General features: G+C 51.2%; 1 protein-coding gene across 7 annotated transcripts in view; it reads right to left on the reverse strand.

Moving 5' to 3' along the window:
• Positions 1–24,314, reverse strand: part of Dab2ip (DAB2 interacting protein) — a 184,863-nt gene that overhangs the window by 108,195 nt on the left and 52,354 nt on the right. Inside the window, exon 1 of one of the 7 annotated variants that reach the window (XM_074051082.1) lies at positions 11,826–12,050. The exons of the other annotated variants lie outside the window; for them this stretch is intronic. Coding sequence (XP_073907183.1) covers positions 11,826–11,949 — 124 coding nt within the window. The 5' untranslated portion in view covers positions 11,950–12,050. Of the gene's footprint in view, positions 1–11,825; positions 12,051–24,314 lie in introns of those variants that run through there. 7 annotated transcript variants of the gene reach the window in all.

Below are 24,314 nucleotides of genomic sequence, written 5' to 3' on the forward strand. Positions count from 1 at the left end.
CTAATTATAGCACTTCAGGAGGAGCTGGGATTATAAAAACTTAAATATACAGATGTATTTCTAAATTCGTCTTACTTTTTCACTTCATTCATTAATGATAAATGATTTCTTTTTCCCAAAAATCTTCCTCGTATTTAGTGTTCTGCACTTTTGTTTTAAAACTGTCTTATTAAATTAGAATCATGTGGCTATATACCAGGTTTATCTTTTCTAGTAAATTCAGCTAGGCATAAAGTTTTAAGCATATATTTATTCATTTTTACATATAATTTTAAAACATTCTTTACCTTTCTGGATTTGACAACTTGGAATTCAATTTTAAATTATCCCTGAACTCCTAATTTGATGATGTAATACTAAATTGAATTTTATTCAGTTCCCTGTGTAATTTTTAGACTAAGGAACAGTTGACTCATAGATTGCATAGCAGATTCTGAAAGAGACGTGAGGTTATATTGGAAAAACAGCAGAATGGATCCTTTTATTTATGCCCTAGAATAGCCCTAGGTATTGGGGGAGGGGCACCAATGTGAATTTGAAGTTCACACTGGCTACTAAGCCCTGACTGAGTCACAGATCCGGTGTCTCTGACCCAGGGATCTTGTGCCTTCCCCCAGTACCCACAAAGCTCTCAGACCAATTTCTTAGCCTGTAAATCTGGCAACATTCCAGATCCTTCACAGTGATTACAAAGAACATCACAAAATACTTAATAAACTTAACACATACAAGATCAATAACTAAAAGCCACTGCTGGAAGATATTAACAAAGATCTAAACAAATGGGCTCCAAGGACTGGAAAGCTCAGTAGTGGTAAGAGCGAATTTCTCTCAAACTGACCAATGCAATCCCAATCAAAATCCTTGCAAGCTTTTCAAAGACACTGACAAGCTGAATTTTAAATTTAGATGGCAAAGCAAAGGACTTAGAATAGCCAGTCAAGTGAGAAAGGAGAAAAAGGTTGGAGGACTTACATTGACTGTTTTCAAGGCATACTTCACAGTCTCAAAATATAGCTAATGTACACAAGCCGGAGTGGTATTAGCATAAGGATAAGACACATAGATCAATGGAACAGTCCAGAAATAGACCTGCACGCATATGACACTTTTGGAAAAAAGGCCCCAGGTAAACTGATGGTGACAAAGGTAATTTTTTTTTCAACAAATAGTGCTAGAACAACAGGCTGTGTGTAATAAAAATGGACCTCCAGGAAATGTGAAAAACAGATCTAGAGAGACAGTACCCATGCCGTGTGTGTGTGTGTGTGTGTGTGTGTGTGTGTGTGTGTGTGTGTGTTTCTATCTTAAAACTGACTTCCCAAGTAAGAACATCAGCTCCGACTTCAACAGGAGGAAACTGAGGTTATAGGAGACAGAGGGCAGGATGCAAGCCCAGGGATTCCCGAATCTGAGGGGTGCCCCATTTGGAGACAGGAGCCACTGTGCACAGATGAGCGAGAGGACGAGTCACCAATCCCTCAGGCCACCCAGCATCCTCCCTGTCCTGGTCCCCTCTCCATATTCCCAAGCTATCCCAGCCCCTGTCACACACCAGAACAACATGAGGGACATCTTGCATTTCACATTTTGTTTTTATGACATCAGGTTTGGGGTTGGGAGACCCCATGAAGCCACAGAACTGTGGTTCAGAGTGCGAGGACACTCTCCACTGCTGCTGGGGAGGGGGGTAGAGTCTGGTGAGAAGGACATGGGGTTGACACAAAGGGCTCAGTGTTCAGGGCACCCATCCCTGCCCTGAGGACCCTCACTAAACATAGAGCACCTGGTGGGGTGCAGAGGAGACAAAGGGGTCAGGCTCGGAGTTGGTACTCAGCAGTGGAGAGAATGAGCTCATCCCGGTTACATCTCAGAGTCCTGTGCAGCACCTCTCCAACAGGGCAGGGCAAGGGTTCATTCCATTCCTGACCTCTGGCTCTCCTCATTAACAACCCAGCGTAAACCCCATACACTACTCAACATCTATAGACTTTATCACCAGACTTTATTCCTCCACTCACACTACTTAACAACATTTTCCCTACGCTTATCCTGAGAGACATCCCACTTCCAAAGAATTCCCATTCTTCCAGGGAACTCCGGACTTCCTGGCCACTCTGAGAAAGAACAGCTCTGAAGGCTTCTTTCTTCCCTGAGTTTTTTTTTTTCCTCTAAAGACTTCTAGTAATTTCAGTCTGCAGGGGCCCATCTCCTTTTCATTCCTGAGTTTTCTCCTGCACCCCTTTTCTTTGCAGCTGGAGGGCCCCTTTGAGGCTGACATTCACTCTGTGAATTACATTACACAATGTAATGTAATTCTGCGTATTTTTAAGCATGTGGGTATGTAGTAAAAGCATAAAGAACATGGTGCAAGATACCTACTATCTTCAGGCAGCTGGTTATCCCTGGAGAGAAAGTAAGCAGCCATAGCTAGAGGTCAGGGGGTCAACAAACTTTTTCCAAAAAGGGCCTGACAGCAAATATTTTAGGCTTATGAAGCCATATGGTCTGTCTCAACCATCCACGTCTGCCTTTGCAGTGTGAAAAACAGCTATGGACAATTCATAAACAAATGAACACGGTTGGAACTTTAATTAGGGACACTGGAATTTGAGTTTTACATAATTTTCACGTTAAAAATATTCTTGAGCCAGACATGTAGGCCCACACCTGTAATCTCAGCACTCAGGAGGCCAAGGTAGGAGGATTGTGAGTTTGAGGCCAGCCTGGGCTACAAAGAGAGACCCTGTCTCAAAAAAACAAACAGGCTTGGATGTTGAGTGTCTCCCACTAATACTTTGATCATTCACAGAGTGAAGATTAATGGGCCGTGGATATTTACTTTTTCAGAGAAGCATTAGTATGATATCCAAAATTTTGTTCAATTTCTACAAATGAACAATGGGGGCATTCTTTCACATTTAATTTTTTTCCATTGTCCAAGCATTCAGAATAAAGACAATAAAATTCTGAAAAAAAAAAAAAAACAGGCAAAAAAAAAAAAACCCAGCTTTTTAGCTCACAGGCCCTATGTAAAAAATAGGTGAGGGCGGGGTTGGGGTTTAATACTTTAATGACTTCTACACTTGCGTCATTTTATTTCTAAGAAAAACAGAAAGTATAGCAAGTTCATATTTATTCAATCTGAGAGATGAGTGCACGGATGTTGGCAATATTATTTTCAAATCTTTTCTATTCTTTCAAATGTTTTAGAATTTTTCAAAAACTTTAAAAAGGGAAGAGGGCTGGGTGTGTGGTATAACACTTACCTAGAAAGAGGGCACAAGGTTCTGAGTTCAAGTCCCAGTACTGCCAAAACCAAACCAAAAAACAGAACTCTCTAGGGCTAGAGGTGTGGCTGAAGGGGTACAGCATTTGCGAAATAAACCCCAAATACTCCTGGAGTTTATCAGTAAGTGCTGGGATTAAAGGTGATTGTTTTCTTTTATTTTATAATATAGTTACTATTTTTGTTATTCTAGGAACTAGGGAACTCTTAACATAAACATAAAGAAAAAGAAGTTGGAGGAGCATGGACCATTAATGTCCCTGTGATAGGCTGTCCCTTTCCCTCCAGCCTCAGAGCACTGCCAGCAGGGAAAATGACCCCTCCCTCTGTAGGCAGCACTGCCTGTGGGAGCAGAGCCAGCGGCCTGGAGTGGCAGCTTGGGTTGTCTGAAGGTTAGGGTTCCAGAAGTGCTGGGAGGCTGCTGCTCACTGGAGGGGGGTGGGGGGACAGGGAAACACTGGGCTCCCCACCCTGCATGCCCTAAATCTACAACCCTGAGCAGGTCCTAGATTCCATGTGGACTTGTGACTGCATAGTCGGTTCATGGGAGACCCAAGAGTCTCCCAGATCCCATCTCTACCAAGCTTCTCCCCAAGATCTAGTTCTACAAGCCACCCCTTCCCTTACTTTTGGATCCTCTTCCGTCTCCAGTACCTTCCCACCACTCTATCACGGAAGGCCCTGTGCCCCCCCACCGCCAGCACCAGCACCAGTGCAGGCCAGATGCCAGGCCCCCTCCCCACACAGTCCTTGCTTTGCCCTGCACCTTCCAAGGGCCGATCCCACCACCAGCTGCCAGCCCTCCCTTTCCATGAAGGCAACTCCTGGGTCTCTTCTGAGTGCCTCACTCCCCTTCTTTGAGAATTTCAGGAATCAGTTCAACTCTTACAAATAAAAACTATGGGACAGCAATAATATGGGTGGGCAACATAGAGCCCTGACTTTGTATCTTGCCAAATTCAAGTGTTAAAATAACAATGACTGTCATCTCATATTTCATAAAAAGAATGTTCTAAACCCAAAAAGAGTCTGGGACACCATCTCAGAATAAAACAGAGGGATTGAAATATGTTACTGAAACGAAATGGATGTCATGGAAAACTCACTACTTCATGTTCCTTGCTCGGCCCCAGGCAGGAGTCCAGCCCTGGTCTGGGGAGGGAAGCGCAGCCTCTCTTCTGTGCCCACCCTTCCAATCTTGTCGGCTCCTCCCATCCTGCCTGCTGCCTCCCCACCCTTACCTACTGGCATCTTCCAGAACTCCGGTGGGCTTGACTGACTTGCCCAGCCCATAAGCACTCCTCAGGTCACCTCTACAACATCTCCACAGAGGCCTGAGGCTGCCCCACTCTCCCAACTCTCTCGTTCTTCACCCCCCTGCATCTCCCCCATGCATCAGCATGGACCCAGGCCCTTTCACACCTGGACAGGCACCAGAGGCACCTATGATCATGGACACCCAATCTCTCAGGCTTCCCCCTGCTCCACACCACTCTAGCTTGTGGCTGCTAAGTCATAGCTCTAATTAGTGTAGGGAGGGTCAGCCATCCTAAACTCTGGGGCTAGGCAGCGGGGTGGTGGGAAGCAAGCCACTTCAGTCTGAGCCTCAGTTTTATCATCTACAAAGTGGGGCTGATAACAGTGAAGACTTAATGCAGTGAAACACAAAAAGTACTCAAAACACCTGACACTGTGTGAGTGCTCAAGAAATGGGGGTCATCATCATTATTATTACTATTATTTTGATTCTACATCCTGCTTTGGGGGCAGGGCACCTCTTGGCCATCCGTTCAAGGTCCCACCTATCTTTCCAGCCACAGCATCTGCTCACCTGATTATAGGCCTCCCTTAAACTGAGGCCGCCAGCCCCCAGGGCAGCCTTTGGCCCAGAGCTTACAACACGACAGGTTGTAAGCTCAAGCCCTGCTGCTCTAAACAGTACCCTTTTACCTGTGGAGACTTCTGGATAGTTCCACATTGCACTTCTACATCAGCCCTCATAGATTTGGGTGTAGCCCCTCAAGCTTGGGATGAACAGAAATAATGACAATTCATCCTGTATCACATTTATTTGCTAGGCATGCTGTAGAGACCAGAGATGGGCAATGACTTGTCTGAGATCATACTACATTTATGACCCAGTCAGGAACCCCGCTGTAGCTACACTCCTGAGCAAACTCAGTGTCTCCAAAATAGAGGTATAAATGTCTTTTTTCTAATGTCTATTCCAGATTTCGAATTTATTGGTGTCCCATGCCAAGCAGGACCCAAAGGTGTCTATCTGCCCAGTTTCCACTCTCTCCTCTTCTTTCTGCTGCCTCCTCAGCAAGGAACCTCAGGGAGGGATACAGAGCCTCATGACCCCCACATCTTTCTGCAGGAACTCTGCCTTTTTCATTTCACAGCCGTGTCAGTGCATCACCTCCAAGGGCCATGGAGAAAGAAATCACACAGCCCAGGTGCCGACAGCTCTCTCCTGTCTGTCAGGAGAAGAGAAGAGAGAAATAAAAGCTAACAAGAAATACAAAAGCAAAATCCCCAAACCAACACTCAGTACCCAGCAGCTGTCAAAATCAACACAGGAACTGGGAAAAGGGGGGAACACAACCCAGATTAAAAACCTCGCAGCTGTGGAGTCTGCACTGCACAAACCAAGCCCATCTGCAGGTCCAAGGGCATCATAGGCGTCCTCAGCACAATTGTCTCTGCAACATACCAGGGATCTGTCTAGACCAAGAAACCAAGTCTGCCTGTTGCCAAGTACTGAATCTACTTATTTTTTCCCCATTATTATTATTTGGAGGGCTATTGAGATTCCCTTGCTTCCTTATTTATGCAATCAGAGGAAATCACGGCAGAGAGCCGCTTCCAAACTCAAGGCCACGTGGGCCAATTTCGGATGGATAATTAAATATTGAACAAACGCTGAAATGCCTCTACTGGATGGGGATGGCTAAAAATAACCACCTGCCACTCCTAGCGCGGGCACCCGATACACAGGCATCAAGGCTGCTCATTCTCAAATCCCCCCTCCCAGCAAGGTCTGCACAAACTTCCCTGGAATGGCAGAGAGGGGCGGGAGCCGACTCCCCAAATACCTACTTAACAAAAAACAAAACTTCAGCTCCCAGCAAGCTCTGAATGTTCCTGACCAGGAAATACTCTCCCTTTCCTGACATTTAACCAAGTGGCCCCTAGAGGAAGGTGCTGGGGAAATATCACAGTCTTGCTTTTCTTTTAAAAATAGCCAAAGGCTTCATGTCGTTTCTAAAGCAAAACATGTATGCAGTTCAGGATGTGAGCATGTTTGTGTCAAGTTGTGCAGGAGTTCCATCCCTGCTCTTCTCCCCCAAGAAGATCCAACAAGGAGCACAGCTGCCTCAGTTTCCCTATCTGGGCTAATCTTGGGAAAAGCAATGATGGAAACCAATACAGAAATAAGGTACAGAGGGGTCTAGGTTCCAGACTGCATCTCTCATCACCATTTTTAGTAACCTCTGGGAAGTGGTTGTGACTATGTGGGTCTCAGTTTCCCCAGCTGTCAGTGGGAATAGTTGCCTCCTGGTACTGGGGTCTCACCAAGAGACTCCAAGTATAAAGCCTTCCCATCCCCCTGCAGTGGGTGAGCAAAGCAGTCTCCCAACTCCTTGGAGGCCCTTCACCACCAGGCCTCAGAAGGAACAGAATTAAATAGAGCAGAGATGGGGCCCCCAGAAATCAAAACTCTAAATCTGACCCACAGAGGTCAAGAGTGCACCTGGGGACCATCCTGTGCTCAAGTCACACCAGCCAAAGATAGGCAGTTTCCAAAGTTGTGGTTCTGAGTACAAGCTTTGGAATCCCATGGCCTCAGCTTTAATTGTGCCTTACCTTCACCATCCCAGCTCAGTTTTCCCAGCTGAAAAGGGAAGTGACAATCATGACCCCTACCTTCAAGGAGGGTTGGAGTTAGAAATGTGAGATAATTAGGTGAGGTCCAAAGATCAAGAGGCTGACATTCCAGCAGATTAACTGGCACCTCTAGCCTCCTTCAAGGACCTAGAGAGCACTGCTAGGGAGTGGGCCTCAAAGTTGCCTGCCTTTCCCACCCCATGGGAAGCTGAACCCTTGCACCAAGGGACTTAGGAGGAGAAACCAGCTGAGCCCTGTGACCTGCCCAGGAAAACAGCAAGGTTGACAGAATTGTAAAAGACAGCAGGGTACAAGGGGCAGGGCTGGGGAAAGGGGCTGGGCTGGGGGGGCAAGGAGGGAGGGGCACCTGCACTATCCCAGGCAGGTAGAGGAACCACCAGAAAGAACAATACCAATGGAGTCACAACTGCCTTCCTACCAAGTTATAGCCAGTAGAGGAAGGCAAAGAACCCCCAGTGGAGTTGCTGACTGTGCAAATCAGGTAGGAGGAGGGGGAGGATGCCTCATTAAAGCCAAGGCCTGGGCTGAGGGCATAGCTTGAGCAGTAAAGCACCTGCCTAGCAAGAATGAAGCCCTGAGTTCAAACCCCAGTACTGCCCCCCAAAAAAAGCCAAGGCCTGACCTTGAGCCTTCCTGACCATGGGCTAACAAGGCAGAGCTCAGGATATGAAGCTGGGCCAAACTGGGCTCCAGCATTTCTAAGCTGTGTGACCTTGTGCAAGGATTCCCCTCCCTGGACTGCAGTTTCCTCAAAGGAGGGTAATATCAGAAGCCATCTCACTGCACTGTTCTGAGCATTCAATGAGGTAAGGCAAGTTCAGAGTTAAGCTCACTGCCAGGAGGTAAGCAAACAGGAGCCAAAGTAAACAGGCATCATTTTACCCTTATTACATCCCATAAAGGGAGTAAGCTCCCCAGTCCCTAAGTTATGTAAGAGGAAGGGTCTTGAGAAGCTGGGACCAAGTCCCAAAGGTCTCAGCAGGAACAGAGGAAGAGAGAGGTAACAAAGGGTATACCCATTTCAGAGGTCTCCAAGGCAAGGACAGACCCTCCATCAGCCCTGGGGGGAACACATGAAGACTAGGGATCCATAAGATACAACCAGGGGTTCAAGGTGTTGCTCCAGAGACCTCTCCACAGGTCTCACTGAAGTCAGGGTGCCCTGGAGCGGCCACAGCCCCAGCACGCCCCATGATGGCAGTTAGGATTATAACCAACCATTGCTCCCAAGTAGGAGCTAGTATGTCAAAGCACCCAGTGGTGCTCCCACTGTGACAGCCAGCAGTCCTGGCTTCCGTACCCAGTTCTGTGAAGGTGGCCTTGGACAAGGCATATACCCACTGTGCCTCAGTGTGTCCCCATCTGGACCCTAAGGGTTAGATAACCCCACTGCCATGTTCTGAGCCCTGAAAAAGGACCATTCCTCTGGAGGCCAGCCCCAGCCCTCCAGGGCACCACCAAGTGATCCTCCTGCCTTCATTCTGCAAAGGGTATTGCAGAATACCCTTTGAACCAACTCCTGAGCCCCACTGACAGACCCCAACAGACCCTGAGGGACAGAAAGTCCCAGGCAAGGCAGGGAGCACATATCATAAAACAGGTATGGGTGGACCTGACTATGTCAAGAGAAAGTATCCATCAAATCTCCATTGCCAAGGTGGAGCCTGGCACGGGCTGGACCCTGGAAGAACTCAGATGGAGAAAGAACCCAACTCTCCCATGGTCATGGCTATGGGCATTCCCAAGGGTCTCCTGACTCCTGGGGCAACAAGAGGATCAGCTTCCCCTAGACATTTGGGAAGACTGAAGTCTGTGGTACACCCAGTAATCACAGCTGAACTGGGAATAGAGCTCATCACCCACTAACCACTGCTCTACCCCCCAGAAAAAGGCTCTGTGCCTCAGTGCACCCCAATAAGCCAGCTTCCCCAACCAAAAGGAATTTGTGGACAGGTAGGCACGTGTACAATTCATCTCTATGCACCCCTGCATGGAGAGAGGATGAAACCCAGCACACAGTAGGTGCTCAAGATGTGCTTGCTGGCTGAATGAATGGGCCAGGACTTATGCAGGAATAGAAGCAAACTTCTATTTCAGATTGGAAACTGAGGCCAATCAAGGGAAGAGCCCGAAGGGAAACTGTAGACCCTCCATGGCATAAAGCCATGCCAACCTCCTGTTGTCAAATGGGCAATAAACCCCTTCCCACCCATCAGGGACGTTCCTTAGAGGCAGTGGCCTGTCCAATACCCTCCCCCCAGCCTGGCCATCTGTGGGTCCCTGCCACCAACCAACTCTTCCCTACACTTTCCTATCTCTGGACACACATGGCCAGAGTTCCTGTCATTTCCCTTCCTTGCTAGTGTCAGAGGTCAGAAATCTTCCTCTGAGGCCTGCTGTCACCACCAGGGGACCAAACCCCTCTTACATGGGGAGAGGGGAGGCAACACCCAAGGTTAGAAGGAAATGATTCAACACCAGAGGGTGGCTACTCCTGTGCTGCACTCAGAACGGGCATGGCCAGGGCAAAGTCAAGTGCTGTGGGTTTAGTGAACAAGGACCAGAAGAAAGCCAGCCACCTCCCCCCAAGGAAGGCAGGGGGCCTCTGGCCTCTACCCCACACCCTGCCCTGCAGCTCTGACCCCACCCAGGACTGGTCACCACTGAAGGCCCTGATCAGGCCCAAACTGCTGTTCACTGCCCTGCCCCCATCTATACCCCTCCCCCACAACAGGAGAAGCTGTGTCCACAACACCCAAGACTTTTCCTTGCCTTCTGCATACTGTTCCTTCTGGCCAGGGAAAGGACAACAATTAAACTTCCCAACATAAACTTCCAGCTTTCCACCCACAGCCTGTCTCACCAAGACTTAGAAAGATTAACTGACGGCGGAGGTAGGACTTGAACCCAAACCTGACTCATCACTCTCTCTGCCAAGGGAAATCCAGTCCATCTTAGGAGAAATAGTCCAAACTTCACCTCCTCTGTGAAGCTTGCCCTGATTTCCCCCAGATAGAATTGTCAGGGACAGTCTTCTCCCTATTCCTGGCAGGCTGTCAGCTCCTTCAAGGCTGAGACACAAAGCAGGGCTCCTCACCAGGTGCGGGAGCTGGACGCTCAAGCTCATATGACAGCCTGACACACTGATTGTCCCTGGCCAGTCAGCTGAGCAGGAAAGGGAGTTCCGGTCCTCCTTGGGCCTTTACAACTGGGACAGAACTGGCATGAGGGAGAAAGGAGGGAAGGTCATGTAGGTCCTTTCAGAGGGGCACAGCAGGATGGGTGCAGGAGAGGCCCCAGTGGGCCAGAACATGACTGGGCATGAGCCTGTCTCTGCACTGAATCCTCCACTTACAACTACTGCCACTCTACAGCTGAGAATATGAGGATCAGAAGGGGGAGTGATTTGCCCCAGTCACAAAGCTTGTACTGAAACTTCTGGTCTCCCAGACTAAGCCTGGGGCTGGGAGTAGTGAGAGGCCATTTCCAGAAAGGCAAGGGATGGGGAACCACAGGCTTTGAGACTGAACTCCCAACGCACACCTATGCACACACCCCCTCCAGCCTCAACTTGAACTCTTAGGAAACAGAGAACTCACGACTTCCTGAGGAAGCCCTGTACATTCAGGCTAGGTCCCAACTGTGGGAAAAGTCTTCCCCATTGAGGGACCAGGGGAGCAAAGGAACACTTACTGCCTGCCTCACTGGCCCCCAGGTGACAGGGGGAACACACACCAACACACCCAAGAGTAAGAATTTCACCTCACAGTGCCTGCCAGATTCTAGACGTGGCATTTGCTCAAATCCCTCTGTGGTCAGTCTCAGCACAGGACCAGCCTTCAGTTCTCCCGAGATAACCTGATGGAATAAACTGGCTCAGTTCCCTGCAAAACCATTCCCATCCTTCCTTCCACGCCAAGAGCATCCTCCATGGGTCTGAGCATTTGCCTTACTCCCACCCCTGCAGATCCCGTCCAAGGCCTGGCCTTCCAGAGGGCCTCCCTCCCCACCAGCCAGGGAAGGAAGTCCAGGCTCTCACAGCCCAAGGCAGCCCCCTGGATCACAGTTTCCAGCTGAGGATCCTGTTACTGGAAAGAGAAAACGCTGTGCACATCTCTCCCTCCACCTTGTCCTGCCTCCTGCGCTGGAAGAAAGAGGAACCGTTCCCGAGGATCACTTGAAGCTGCCCTGGACACATAGCTAGAGGCCCTGGCTTTTCCCCGGAAGTTCACCCACCTGTCCCTCTACACTAAGCCCTAGAAAAGGAAGGTAGCCAAGCAGAAGCCAGGACAGCCCAAGATCCACCTCGACTACTTTACTGCCAGGTCTCTGAGTAAACTGAGGCACAATGAGCTAAGAAGTGGATCTGAGAGGACACAGGAGAACCTGGATTCCAGTTCTCTTCTTGATCAGGATATAAATGAGGCCCAAAGGTCTCAGCTTCCTCACGGGGGAGGAGGACAGGGGAGAAGCTGGGGCAATGGGGTCAGGCAGTCATAGTAACGGCGGACGAGATGTCCCTACAAATACCCAGAAGGATCCTGCATCCCTGGCATCCCAGGGCACCAGGTGGTGAAGTGGCGGGAGGGAGGGTCTAGGGGCCTGGGGTTGGGGTGGCGCCTACCCCGGGCGGGCCGAGTCCGGCTGCGGGAGCGGCTCCTCTGTCGCTGCAGCCGGGGCCGCCTCAGCAGCCGGTAGTAGTAGGAGGACCTCCCGGTGCTCTTCCTGGCGTTGCCGCCCGCAGACATGCTGCCGCCCGCCGGGCACCGGGCCGGGCCTGGGTGCTCACTCGGGCCCCATCGGCCGCTCCGGACCGCCCGGCGGGCGTCCAGCGCTCTCCTGAGCTCCCGGTGCAGCCGCCGCCGAGGCCAAGGCTGCCCCACAAAGTCGCTCAAACTCCTCCTCCGCCTCCCCCGCCCCGCCCCCGAGCAGCCGGCCCCGCGGCGGGGGCCCCGGACCAGGAGGCCGGGCTGGCACCGGCCCGGAAAGTCAGTGCGGGAGAAATCCCGGCCTGGAGTGAACGTGGCGAGGCGGCCCGGACCCCAGGCGGGACCCCAAGAGGGTTCTCTCCACCACCCCTGCGCCTAAGAGCTCCATGTCCCGCCTCGGGGCGCCCCATCCGGCCGGCAGGTGTGCATGGTGCACACCTGCGTGTGCGCGTCCCGGAGACCAGGGCACAGTGCACGCACCGAGGCAGACGGGCACCGCGCTATGGGAACAGTCCCCTTCAATTAGGGTCGGATACAGGCTGATGTTCCGGCCCTGTTCCTGCCCGAAACTCGCCGTGCTGCAAAACAACACACAAACACCCAGCTCCGATGTCGCCGACCCAGTCAGGCTGAAAGCTTTCCCTTTTAGCGCAGGATACGTGCTTGTTCTTTACAGTGTAAAGATCTTCCCATCTGATACAAATATTTTTACATAATTAAGACTATGGTGTGTATTTCAGGAATATGAAATGTAGCTATTATAATGCACACCTGTGTATCCAGGGGGGCTTTGCCTAACTGGAACATTGTGATCCGGACCCTTCCTTCAAATAAGCCACCAGGGATGTGTGAGTTCTTCCTCCCACAGGACATTTTCAGCAGCTCTGGCAGGTCAGAGGGCAGGACAATCCCTACCTCACCGTGGGGAACAGAAACTGAGGCTGGGGAAAGGGCAGGCGCCACTCCCTCTAATGCACCGGCAGAAAAGCTTTCTCTAAGTCACTCACTCCTCAGCTCTAGAACCTTCCTTCCATGGCTCCCCAGAGTGTATTGGACCCCAAACCCAACCATTATTCTTAGGTATTTAGAGCCCCAATAACTTGGCTCCAACCAAACCTCCTCCAGCCTCACTTACGCTGCACCCTCTTAGAGCCCCACCTCTTCTGCCTGGCTATCCTGACCCTAAGGGAGTGTTTCCTTCTCTCTCTCTCTCTCTCTCTCTCTCTCTCTCTCTCTCTCTCTCTCTCTCTCTCTCTCTCCTCTCTCTCTCCCTCTCTCGTCCTTCAGCATTTATCAACTGTTAAAACTTAAGACACTCACTTGAGCTCCATCATCAAGTACAGAAAGGGAAACCAGGGCCCAGAAGGGAGTCTAACTTGCCTGCGCCACACAAAAAGTAGCAGAGGCAAGTGGCCTAACCCTGGGACTATCACATGTAATTTAGGGATGCTAGTCACAGCGGGTGCCTGAAGCAATTTGGGTGTCCTCCTTCCAGAGCCGCTGGAAAGGTGGGGTGAGAGGGGGTGGGTAGCCTGGGCAGAATCCAGGCCAGGTTTTGCTCCTCACAAAGGGGAAGCCCCCTCTAGAGCTCCTCAGCCAGGAGGGAGGGCCCCTAGGTCAAGAGGAGCTGGGATCACAGCTGGAAGCCAGGCGCCTTCCCAGGACTAGGGGGGAGGGGCACAAGGGTATGGCTCCTCCAAACCCTGCTGGGGAGTCCAAAACCATGCACTCCCCTGGCCCCTCTTTCCAGAACACTGGCCAATCCCACAGGATGATGGAAAACCACGGTGCCCAGAGGACATCATTAGCCTTGTTTGGGTTAAGCATTGCTCCATCTCATTCCAACAGCAGACATAGCCATGAACCTCTCTGGAGACCCATGGGACGGGCTTGCACCCAGTCACTGGGTTCCACCCCAAGCTGTGGACCTCCTCTGGCCAAGCCACAGAATCCTGTAACGCACCTCCCACACAGGTGGGGCTCAGAGCCACCAGCCACACTTTGCCACTTCTGGGGATGAATAATCACCAGGCCCACCAGTTAGGGGATGGGGAACCCCTGGAAGTCCTGCTCAGCGTGGGGACAACCATCCAGCTCCCAAGGCCTAGAGTTCGTCTTGCTCAGTTTGCTTCCCAAAGCAGAATCCCTTGCTCAGTCAGATTGGAGCCCACCTGAGGGAAGGAAGGCTCACTACTAACTCTCATCAGTGAGAGGGCAGGGAGGGGGGGTGTTTACGGTTCTTAGTCTAGTCCCCAACAGGCAGACATAGGTATGTGTGGAGGGCAGGGGCAGAGCAGCTGAGAACTCAGGACCTCATCTGTGAACAGCTGGGCTCCACAGTTCTGGCCCAGTCTCTGGTCTGACTCTCAAGTCCTCTGTGCCTTAGTTTCCCTGCCTCCAAGGAGAGGCTATGAACCCCCAACCTATCTGCCTTGTCAAGGGTCAGCTAGTGAACTGAAAGTTTCCTCATTCCCAGCCTTGGGATGAAAGCAAGTACTGCCAGCCCCCAAGGCCAGCATCTCCACAGGTCCCAGGTGGTGCCAGGTAGATGTGGGCTGAGCTGCTGAGTGGGAAGGGGCAGGGCAAAAGCTAAGAGAGAAGGAGCTAGTTCCCTGTCCCTCCTGCTGGCCTGGACCCCTGGGCAGCCATGCAGACAAAAGCTTTGCCCTGTGCTCCAGCAGAGCATCTGGAATCAATCCTGCCTCTGTAGAGCTAGCCACCACCCCCACCTCGTCCCTGAACAGGAACCCCTATAGCCTCCTCTCCTGAACAGGAGCAGCCCCCATCCTCCTCTGTGGCACCTGAAAATGACACTCCCCCCTATTGCTGACTGACAGAGGACACACACACACACACACACACACACACACACACACACACACAGACAGGAGAAGCCCTCTGTGATTGGCCTCAGACAAAAGAGACTTCCCAGGCCCTGCTGATCTGATCCCTGAGCTGTGTTGGGCTGTGGGTCTAAAAGACTGGTCTTATTTTCCCACCTGGTCCCACCTCCAGAGGGTCCCACCTCCAGAGGGTTCCTAAATAAGCCTCAGCAACCAGTTCCTAAGTGCTGCTTTGAGTGTCAAGGTCACAGCCTCCTATACCCAGCTCATTACACAGGAATATTTCTGGGTTTCCCTCAAGATACTTGGTTCAGTGGGTCTGGAAAGACCTGGAAATGTGCACCTTTAGCAAGTGTCAGGCAGAGAATGAGGCTCACTAAATCAGATCTCACCCAATCAGATCTCACCCAATCCACCCATACCACTTTCACCCTCTCTCAAAAGCCCCCAAAGACAGACTCCCAGAGGACCAAACTCCATCACAGCAGTAGTCCCTCTGCACCCCCCACCCACATCAGCCTAAGGATCTGATCTACAAAGGTTCATTCCACCTTATTTCCTGCTAGTAGATTGGCTGCCATCGAGCTCTTGGAAAGACCAGGGAGGGACAAAGCCAAAGAATTTCCCCACTGGGAAGGAGGTGGTGGGTAGCATTAGAGCAGGACTGAAAGCCCAGGTACACAGTGGGCCAGGCCAGTGTCAAGTCACGAGGGACCCCAGCCCTGGACAGTCCTGAGTGTTACTGGAGTGTTGGGTTTGAAGATAATAAGGGAGGGGAGAAAAAAAACCATATGGCCAAAATTACCTTTGAAAAGCCTGAAATGGCCCTTTGTAAAGCACAGTTTTAACTTGAGTCTTAGGACAGGTATCACCCTTTTCTTCAGCTGAGCACAAGACAGAAGGGCCTGGTCTTCATAGAGGGATAATTTTATGTGGAAGAGATATACCACCACCAACAAGGTGTCTTCAAACACTAGACTGACACAGGAAGGAGAGATGTCCATGCATGGAGGTAACACAGAAATCCAAAACTTCCCAACAGAGCAGTGCTTGGAGAGCTCATTTGAAGGCAGGGTTTGGAGTTAATGCCAATAATGGTAGCTGAACTGCATTCAGCATGCACTGTGTACAGATCCTATTCCCAGAATTCCCTGGGAATATCTCATTTAATTTCACTATGACCCTGGCAGGAGGATGGTTCTTTGTTTTCACAAAACATTGGCAATAGAAGGTGAGATCTCTAAGGTTACAAGGCTTGCACTAGGAGTCAACATTTGAACCCAGGGGACTGGAAAGGTCTTAAGGTTGAGCAGAACCTAATGCAGAGCTGGGAGAAGAGCAACAATCTAGAATTTTCCTTAAGAGCCAACAGTGCCAAGGGACAGGAGGAGGCTAAGGGGGATGGGAGTTCTGACAAGCAAACAGAGTCCATACCAAGTCCAACACAATGGATGTCTGGAGGGCTAAGACCTGTCAGGTTTCCTGTCTGGACGAGGCGGCAGTGACCAGGGAAGTTACAGGCAGGCAGCTCTGTACACATCCGCCCCATAGGCCAGTCTGTACCTCTGAGTCCTCAGAGCCCTGCGGGTGAGGGGAGACACTCATGCTTAGGGTCACAGACTCTGCCCCAGGAGGTAGTCTGTCTGGCAGGCAATGATAGCTTCCTGCATCCACTGTTCTTCCAGGAATGAGGCTGGACCAGGAGCCAGATCTTCACTGGGGAGACAGGAGAGGCTGGAGCCCAGCTCATCCAAGATGGGAGGTACAAACAAATCCCATTAGGTCATCCTCAAGCACCAGAGGCCAGCCAGGGTGCTACCTCTGCCCCCATCTTCCCAAAAGCCACCAACAAATTTCATGTCATCCTTTGTAGAAAATGGCAGAGGCAGGACCGAGATGACACCAGGCTTGGATGGCTCTTTCCCTCTCAACACAGTTAGAACAGGGACCAGTCAAGCATGGACGTTTGAACACACACAGAGCCTCAAGGAATAGGAGTGCATTTTAAAACAAACCACTAAACAACTCTGGGCTGGTGGCGGTGGCGGAGTCTTAGGGAAAGGTCAAGGGTCCAACAAGGGGGTAAATCAGCTAGGGGGTGGCCTCCAAGGTGGGGGCCACTCTGTGATATGCATCTCTGGGTCTTGGGGTTCCACATCTCAAGTAGAGATGAGATAGCTCTCTGCCCAGCCCACCTCCTTGAGATTCCATCAGGGTCTAGAAATTCCCCCAGGCCCCAAACCACCATTGAGGTATCATCTCCTGTCTTCTAGGAACCTAGAGAAAAGGACACATCTCCCTTTTAGGTGTCAATAGCCTTTCATAAAACCCTAGGACAGCAGAGGTAGAAGGAACCTTGAGAGTAGACAATGGCACAGACAGGGAAGTCATTTGCTGGAGCACCTGCCTAATTCATGGCAAGTGGGGAACCCATATCAGTTCCCCAATCATAAGGGTCTGCTTGTCCCCCTACTTAAGATTGAGCAGTCAGAGTCTGGTAGCACTACTCCCTGAAGATGAGGAAGCTGAGTCAAGGAAGAGCCTCACCCGAGGTCACACATGGGACTGAGGCCAGGTTGGAATTTCACCTGGGGACCCCACAGCTGCCCAGGCTGCCTTTCCCTTCAGTGGCCTGGATCTGCCTTCCTTGCATGCCCACTGCTCACAGGCCCTGCAGTTCACTGCAGGCTGAGGCCCCAAAGCTCACCACCCAAACCCGTGGTGCAGGGAAGGCTGGGATCCGTTCTCCAGGCCCCCGCCAAGCCCTCCTCACTCCCCCCACCCTAGCAGCCTGTGTGTCAGCCCAGATGGCCAGGCCTGGAGCTACTCTCTCCCTGTACTTCCTCTCCCTGCCCTGACCCAGAAACTCTGCCAAGCTCCAGGTGGGCCTGGGCCCCTAGCCAGCCCCTCCCTTCTCCCTAGCCCTGCCTGGAGTAGATGCGGAAGGTCCCAGCTTCTTCCTCCCCCTCCAGCGAAGGATGCAGATGGCTCAACACCCACCAGGTGACCAGAGGGGGTGGCATATGGTCCCAGTGTGAGGTCAGAGAGCCCTCTCCCTTTGCAGGCAGGCCTGCCTGGTCATCTGTGAACCATGTTATGGTTGGCACTGGCCTGGGTTCCAGTGGGGAGGGGGACTTGCTCCATCCCTGAAGAGCCCACAGATGAGGACAACTGAACCAACCTGGTAGCCAGCTCCATATAGGAAGGGAGCTGAAAGGGCAAGGGATTTGCAGTGACGAGCCAGCCCTTCTCAGCTCTGTGATCCTAGTTGGTGCCTTCACCTCTCTGGGCCTCCATTCCCTCAAATACAACCCTGTGTGAGCACAGTGGATCACAGACTTGGGTCTACACTGGCCAGCATCCACCTCTCTAGGCTATCACTTTCCATACCCATTTGTGGGTTCCTTGAGAGGATGGACAGCTCAGTTCCCAGCCCAGAGCAGACTTAACACTGGAAGAGATGGAAAAAAGTGGCTGAGCCCATCTGGCTTAGAGTCAACACTGAAAGAATTGAGAGGAATGAGAAGTCCTGGAAGGCTGCCTGAAGAGTCACTGGACCTGAGCTAGAAAGCAGAGTAGGAGCTGATGGAGTAGAGAGGAGGATACTTTTGGGGAGGTAGAAGGATACATGACTAGAAACCCAGAGGTGGGAGCCAGTGAAACATGTATCAGGGATAGTGTAGTGTGTAGACTTGTAAGGCTGAAGCAAAGAATGAGGTGTGGACTTGGGGGCAGGCTGTATGAGGGATGACATTAGGGAGAAGAGATGGGAAGACAGATTTAAGTAAGGGCAAAGCCCAGGCAGCCCCTCCTGGGACCCAGGTGTAAGATCTGGGCTCAAGGCTTAGATCTGTCACTGTGTGCACTGTGTGGCTGGGGAACCTTGAATAAGTCAAGGACCCCTCTCTGATCCTTCTCTGCCTGTGCATAAGGCAGGCCTGCCGGTGTGGGGTACCCATGAACTACGTTGTGAAGTACATTGGGAATAGCCAGAAACAATTTTGGGGGATAGGTTCAAGGACTCTATTTTCTCTGTCTCCCTCCCTTCCTTCCTCCTTTCCTCCCTCCCTCCCTTTCCCCACTTTCCTTTCTGGAGATACTGGGTTTGAACTCAGGGCCTCACACTTCCTAGACAGGCACTCTACTGCTTGAGCCACTTCACCATGCCTATTTTGTGCTGGGTTTTTTTTTTTTTTTTTTTTGAGAAAGGGTCTCTTGAACTATTTGCCCCAGGGCTGGCTTGGAACCATGATCCTCCTGATCTCTGTCTGCCTCCTGAGTAGCTCGGATTACAGGCATGAGCCACCAGCACCCAGCTGACTCTTCTTTAAAGAGCTTGGTAGCAGCTTTCTCAGGGGGCCACAGACTACAATTGTCCTAGACTCAGAATATCTATACCATCTCTGGTCACAGAAAATATGGGCTTTGCATTTGTTGTTCCTTCTACCTCATTCACATAACCTCACATCTTCAGCTGTTCAGCACCTTCCTGTTATTCAGCTCAAATGTCACACATTCAGAGACCTTCTCTGGCCACTCTATCTCAGGTACCTTTGTCCTAATCTCCCTATATCCATTGCCCCTTTTAAATTCTGTAACTTACCATGCCTCCTAAAACTATCTTCTCTGTGTAGTCAGATATTCTTTCACTGTATCCCCAACACTTTTATGAGGGCAGGGGCCTTGTACCAGATCTCTAGCACACAGAGTGCTCAATAAATGTCTGGTGTATGCAGTGAAGGAAGGGAGCTGAGTTCAAAGCCCTCATTCTTTTTTTTAAGAAGGGCAGCTGTGGGACCAGGGGCAAGTGACTTTGTCTCTCCAGACCTGGGTTCTCTTCCATATGACATGTGGATGACAGACTGGAGGGTTTATACTCACACAGCAGTATGGAGGCCAGGGTGCATTCCTGACCATGCAGGAGGTACTCAAAGTTGGTACCCAGTGAGTAAACGAGTGAATGAATGCCTTTACTTTGCTGTTTGCCTTTGAACACACCTCCTCCCATTCACAGCCTCAGCTTCTCTGTCTATAAAATGAGGTTGCCTGGGTGCTCTTTCAGAGCCCTTGACTCTGACACTCAGAGCTTCTGTTGCTCAGTACAAGATATAAGTGAGAGCCACAGAAGGTGCTAGAGGAGGGGCAAGCATTTCTAGAGCCCTGGTTGTCTCACCTAAGGCCACGTAGGTGAGAATGAAGTGCAATTTCTGCCTCCTTCACCCCTCAACTCCCCTGGAAAATGAGAACAATGAGGCCCTGCCCCCACTTGGGAATTTTGTCTGGAAATTCTACCAGGGAGAGGAGGAAGGGCTGGGGCCCTACAATTTCTGCGCCTGCTCAAACAGGAAGTAGCTGAAAGTTTAGGGCCAAGGAAAACAAGTTCAAGGTCATCCTGGAAATTAGCAGGCACATGGGAAGGGACTTGCCCATTCCCCCAGATGAAGCTCCTGGAGATTAATGATTAACATAGACAGATGGGATATGAAGAGGGGGATGGTCCAGACCACAGACAAAAGCATAAGAGGAAGCGCCATTTGCCCAGCCTCTTCTGGCATACCTTTGATGACCAGTACCTCACTATACTAGGGAACCAGCCCCTTGCCTTTGGAAAGTCTGAAAGACTAGAAACTGCAGAAGGCCTTGAGAGTTCTAGTGGTCAGCCCACCCTTGAACCAGGGCTCAGGGAGCTCAGGTCTTGCCCTGGTTCCTCCCTCAGTCCCAGTGGCAGTTCTGCAGGGTAGGCAGAAGCCAATCAGAGAACCAGAATGGAGTGAGGTTCGCACCCCACCCCCATGTCCCTCCTGATTATAATGCTGGGGTGTGGCAGGGTTCTAACCTCTGGCCATCCTTACGCGAAAACCCAAAAGACATGGGCAAAGAAACTGATACGGGGCCCAGTGCCACTGAGAGCCCTGGGGAGGCAGCCTGGGGTACAGAGGCCTCCATATAGCCCCTTTGACACTGTGACTCTCTCCTCTCCCCTGTAGCCTATGGCTCAGGAAACTGGAAGATAAAACTTTCTGGGACTTGGGTTCATTGTGTCCTCCTGGTCCACCCCGATGCCACCCCAATCTCTCTTATACTGGCTTCTATACCTATGAGACCTACCTTTCAGCTCAGCCTCCCATCCCCAAATGGTGGACTCTTTCTACATCCAGCCAGGCCCAGGAACCCCAGCAACCTGGAACTCTCACCAGGTGCAGGCCAGCACAGCCCCCATGGGGCTGTGGCACTTAGGGCAAAGTCCTTGCCCCATGGGGAGGGTCAGTTGGACCAGAGCCCCACCCCAGAACTCTAGGTCTCCCAGGATCAAACCCAGGGAGGAACCATGGGTGGCATGATACAGAGTTCCAGCCTGCTGGGCAAGCCGCAAGGCAGGCTTTGTAGCAGGTTCACTTTGCTACAAAGAAGATAGCCCAGAACCTCAGTTCTTGGACTTTTAAGACATTTCGGAAGCATGTTAAAATGCAGGTGCCCAGGCCCACTTTGCAGAATCTAGCTTCAAGCTCAAGTCTGCAGAAGGACTTGGGAATCTGCATTTTTACACAGCAGGAGATGGGCCCACAGATGATTTTGAAGCAAGTTATCTGTGGGCTACATTTAGCCACACTGGCTCACCTTTGGCTTAAGCTCTACCTTTAGCCCCTGACACAGATGAATCTGCTGTTTCAAACTGCAGCCCATTCTCAGCGCCTATGCACCACAGCCAAGCAGGGTTTATAAACCTCATAGCATAGAAGGGTAAACTGAGGCCCAGAAAGCAGTTTGCACAGTCCTCTGACCCACAGTGAAATCCCCAGGGTTCCCAAATGTAGTCTGGAATCTAAGGCCCAGCAGGTCAGCTCAGGCCAGCAGCGGCCCTGACTGGCACCCTTTGTCCTGGTCTCTATACCCTCTGACTTCACCAGGTCCCAGGTTGATTAAAATATCCCCTTACAGTTCTGATAGGCATGATAGCCTCTTATGGGGCTGAGAACACAGTTCCATCTGAGGCAACACTGCTAACTTGGACCTGTGCTCTGGCCTTCTTCAGGAGCTGGACACAGCTAGTAAAGGATGGTGAGAGAACCTTCACTTGACAGGTTCAGAAAGACCTGCTAAGAGTCTTAGAGGGGAGCTCCTTGTTCAAGGTTGCCCAGCACCCACTTACTAACCCAATATGGTGCTCAGTCTGCCAAGCAGTATTACTTCAGTGAGTCCTTACAACAACATAAGTAGTGGGCACTAGGACTCTCCTGTTTACAGACCCAAGTGATAAGTGGCAGTGACTCAATCCTCACAGCCTGGATCCTGCTGATAACCCTGTACTGTCACAAATGGTCACTCTCACTGGTCCCTAGGAACTTACCTCCTTCACAAAGGCCAAGAAGACAAAGCTGTTTGCAGAAAGTTGTCCTGTAGCAATAAGGCTGGGGGCTTTGGCATCTGGTCCTAGCCCAGAGTAGTGGTCAGTGGATGTTGCCCCACCCCCACACTTGTCCCCACTCCCTACACCAACCTATTCCCCAGCTCCCACCGCATCTCTCCTTCATAACTTTTTTCCCCTTACGCCCCCTCGGACAGGACACAGAGCACTGGGCAAGCTTCCTGAACTTGAATCTTGAGAGCTCCAACTTCTAGCTTTTGTCTATCCACCTCTCTCCATCTTCAATGACATCACCCAAGGCCAGGCATCACCATCTCTAGCTTTGAGGACTCCTATGTTCCCTAGCTTCCCTCACCCCCCCCCCACCTACAGAATCTATTCTCTATTAAACAGCAAGAGTAGACATTTGAAAAACAGCCTTTGTTTCAGCCCTCCCAGGCCTGCTGGTCCTTGGACCCCCTTTCTGGCTCACCTCCGGCCATCTCCCACTCACTCTTCCTTTCCAGAAAAGTCACCCCTTTCCTCTCTAAACTCACCCCCCCACACACATCCTTTTCTCCCAGCTCCCCACTCCTTTCCCCTGGGGAGTTCATGCATTGTGCAGTGCTATACGCTTTTCCATGACTCATCTCACATCTGTGTCTACTGGCATACTGTGCTCTCCGTGAGGGTCGGGTCCCTGTCTGCCTGGCTCATCATGGGCCGGAACCCAGTGTCCAGCACAGCCCAGTCAGCCACATGGTAGCAGCCAATCAGAAGGGTGGGGCAACAAGGAAAGCACTGTGAAGTTTGGGGCACCTCAGACCCCTGGCACCCAGGCATTCCACAAAATGGGGCAAGAAGCCCTTCACCCCAGCCTAAGCTGGGAACTTGTTCGTTTCCCTCCTCGCAGGTTTCTGTGCTCCTCATTCAGTGATTTACAACCCATCAAATAAATTTCTGCCATTATCTCTCACATGCAGCATGCCGCCCTTCTGCCACTTAATAATGCATTTGGCCCACTGGACCTGTCCCCAGAGAAAGTTAAGGCTTGGCTCCGACTCGGAGCAGGCCCACAAGCCCATGTGGGATCCAAGGGCTCTTTCTAGACCCAAACCTTGAGCGAGCCCAAGCTTCAATCTGCTGCGCTCACCTCCTTCCCTGCAGCAGAAAAAAATGTAGGCTGAGGGGTCCTGGTGCCCACTGGGGCCCTCGTGGCTAGTTTCAGGGCAGGTGTGAAGACTTGATAGTCCTCCACCCAGGAAGCTGCCACCCAGCCCTGTGTAGCCCGGGAGTTGTCTGCTAGATTCAGGTGCAACAGTGGAGACTTGGAGGCCATCCTCCTAGCCATGCCTTGGTACTTGACCTCATTGCATCCTCACAAAAATCTCTAGAGGCCAAAGATACTGTCATTCCCATTTCACAGACAGAGAAATGGAGTCTCAGAGAAGCAACTTCCCTGGGGGAAGTTTTTCTAAATAGGGGGGTGGACAGGGGTCTGGAGGCTACACGCGAGCTACCCACTCAAAACAAAGAGTATCCAGGAGATAGAGAGAGCTTGGGGTGTTAGTTAAGAGTCTGACTCCCACCCCTTCTCAGCTGTGTGACATGGGGCAAGTTCCCTAGCCTCACTGGGCTTAAACCACCCACCCCATAGACTACAAAGACTTTCCTCCTGAGGCTTATCACACAACTTGAATGAGGCAACACGTGAGAAGCTGCCTTATAAGCTGTCTAGTCCTGGTAGCAAAATTTTTTGTGTGTTACAACAGCGAAATCAAGACATCACCATGCAAAGATGTACAGGAAAACCCTGGCTGCTCTAGGCAGGGGACATAAGCAGCTGGGAACCATTCAGGTATCCAGGCAGAAAATGAGGCTCTCCCTTCCTCAGACCAGCTTCCCTCATCTGGTACCAGGCCCTGTGCCCAGGTTTGGGAGAAGCCAGACAGCCCCCTTGGGCATAGGGACATTCCAGGTGTCCTGAGTCAGGCCTCCCCTTTTGCCTCCCCCTGCCACTAGATTTGCTCTCCTCCTCACTTCTGCTCCTGAAAGTTTCTGCTTCCACTTTATAGTTTCCGTGGCAACCAGCTCTCTTACTTTGTTTTCTTCTTCTCAGTCACTTCACCATCTTATGCTAAAGGGAGAATAAGAGTGGGTGGAGTAGGACATCTGGCCAGAAGGAAAAAGGATAGCAAGGGACAGGGCTGGGAGGG

The sequence above is a fragment of the Castor canadensis genome, chromosome 13, assembly GCF_047511655.1.
Source record: "Castor canadensis chromosome 13, mCasCan1.hap1v2, whole genome shotgun sequence".
NCBI classification, from domain to species: domain Eukaryota; kingdom Metazoa; phylum Chordata; class Mammalia; order Rodentia; family Castoridae; genus Castor; species Castor canadensis.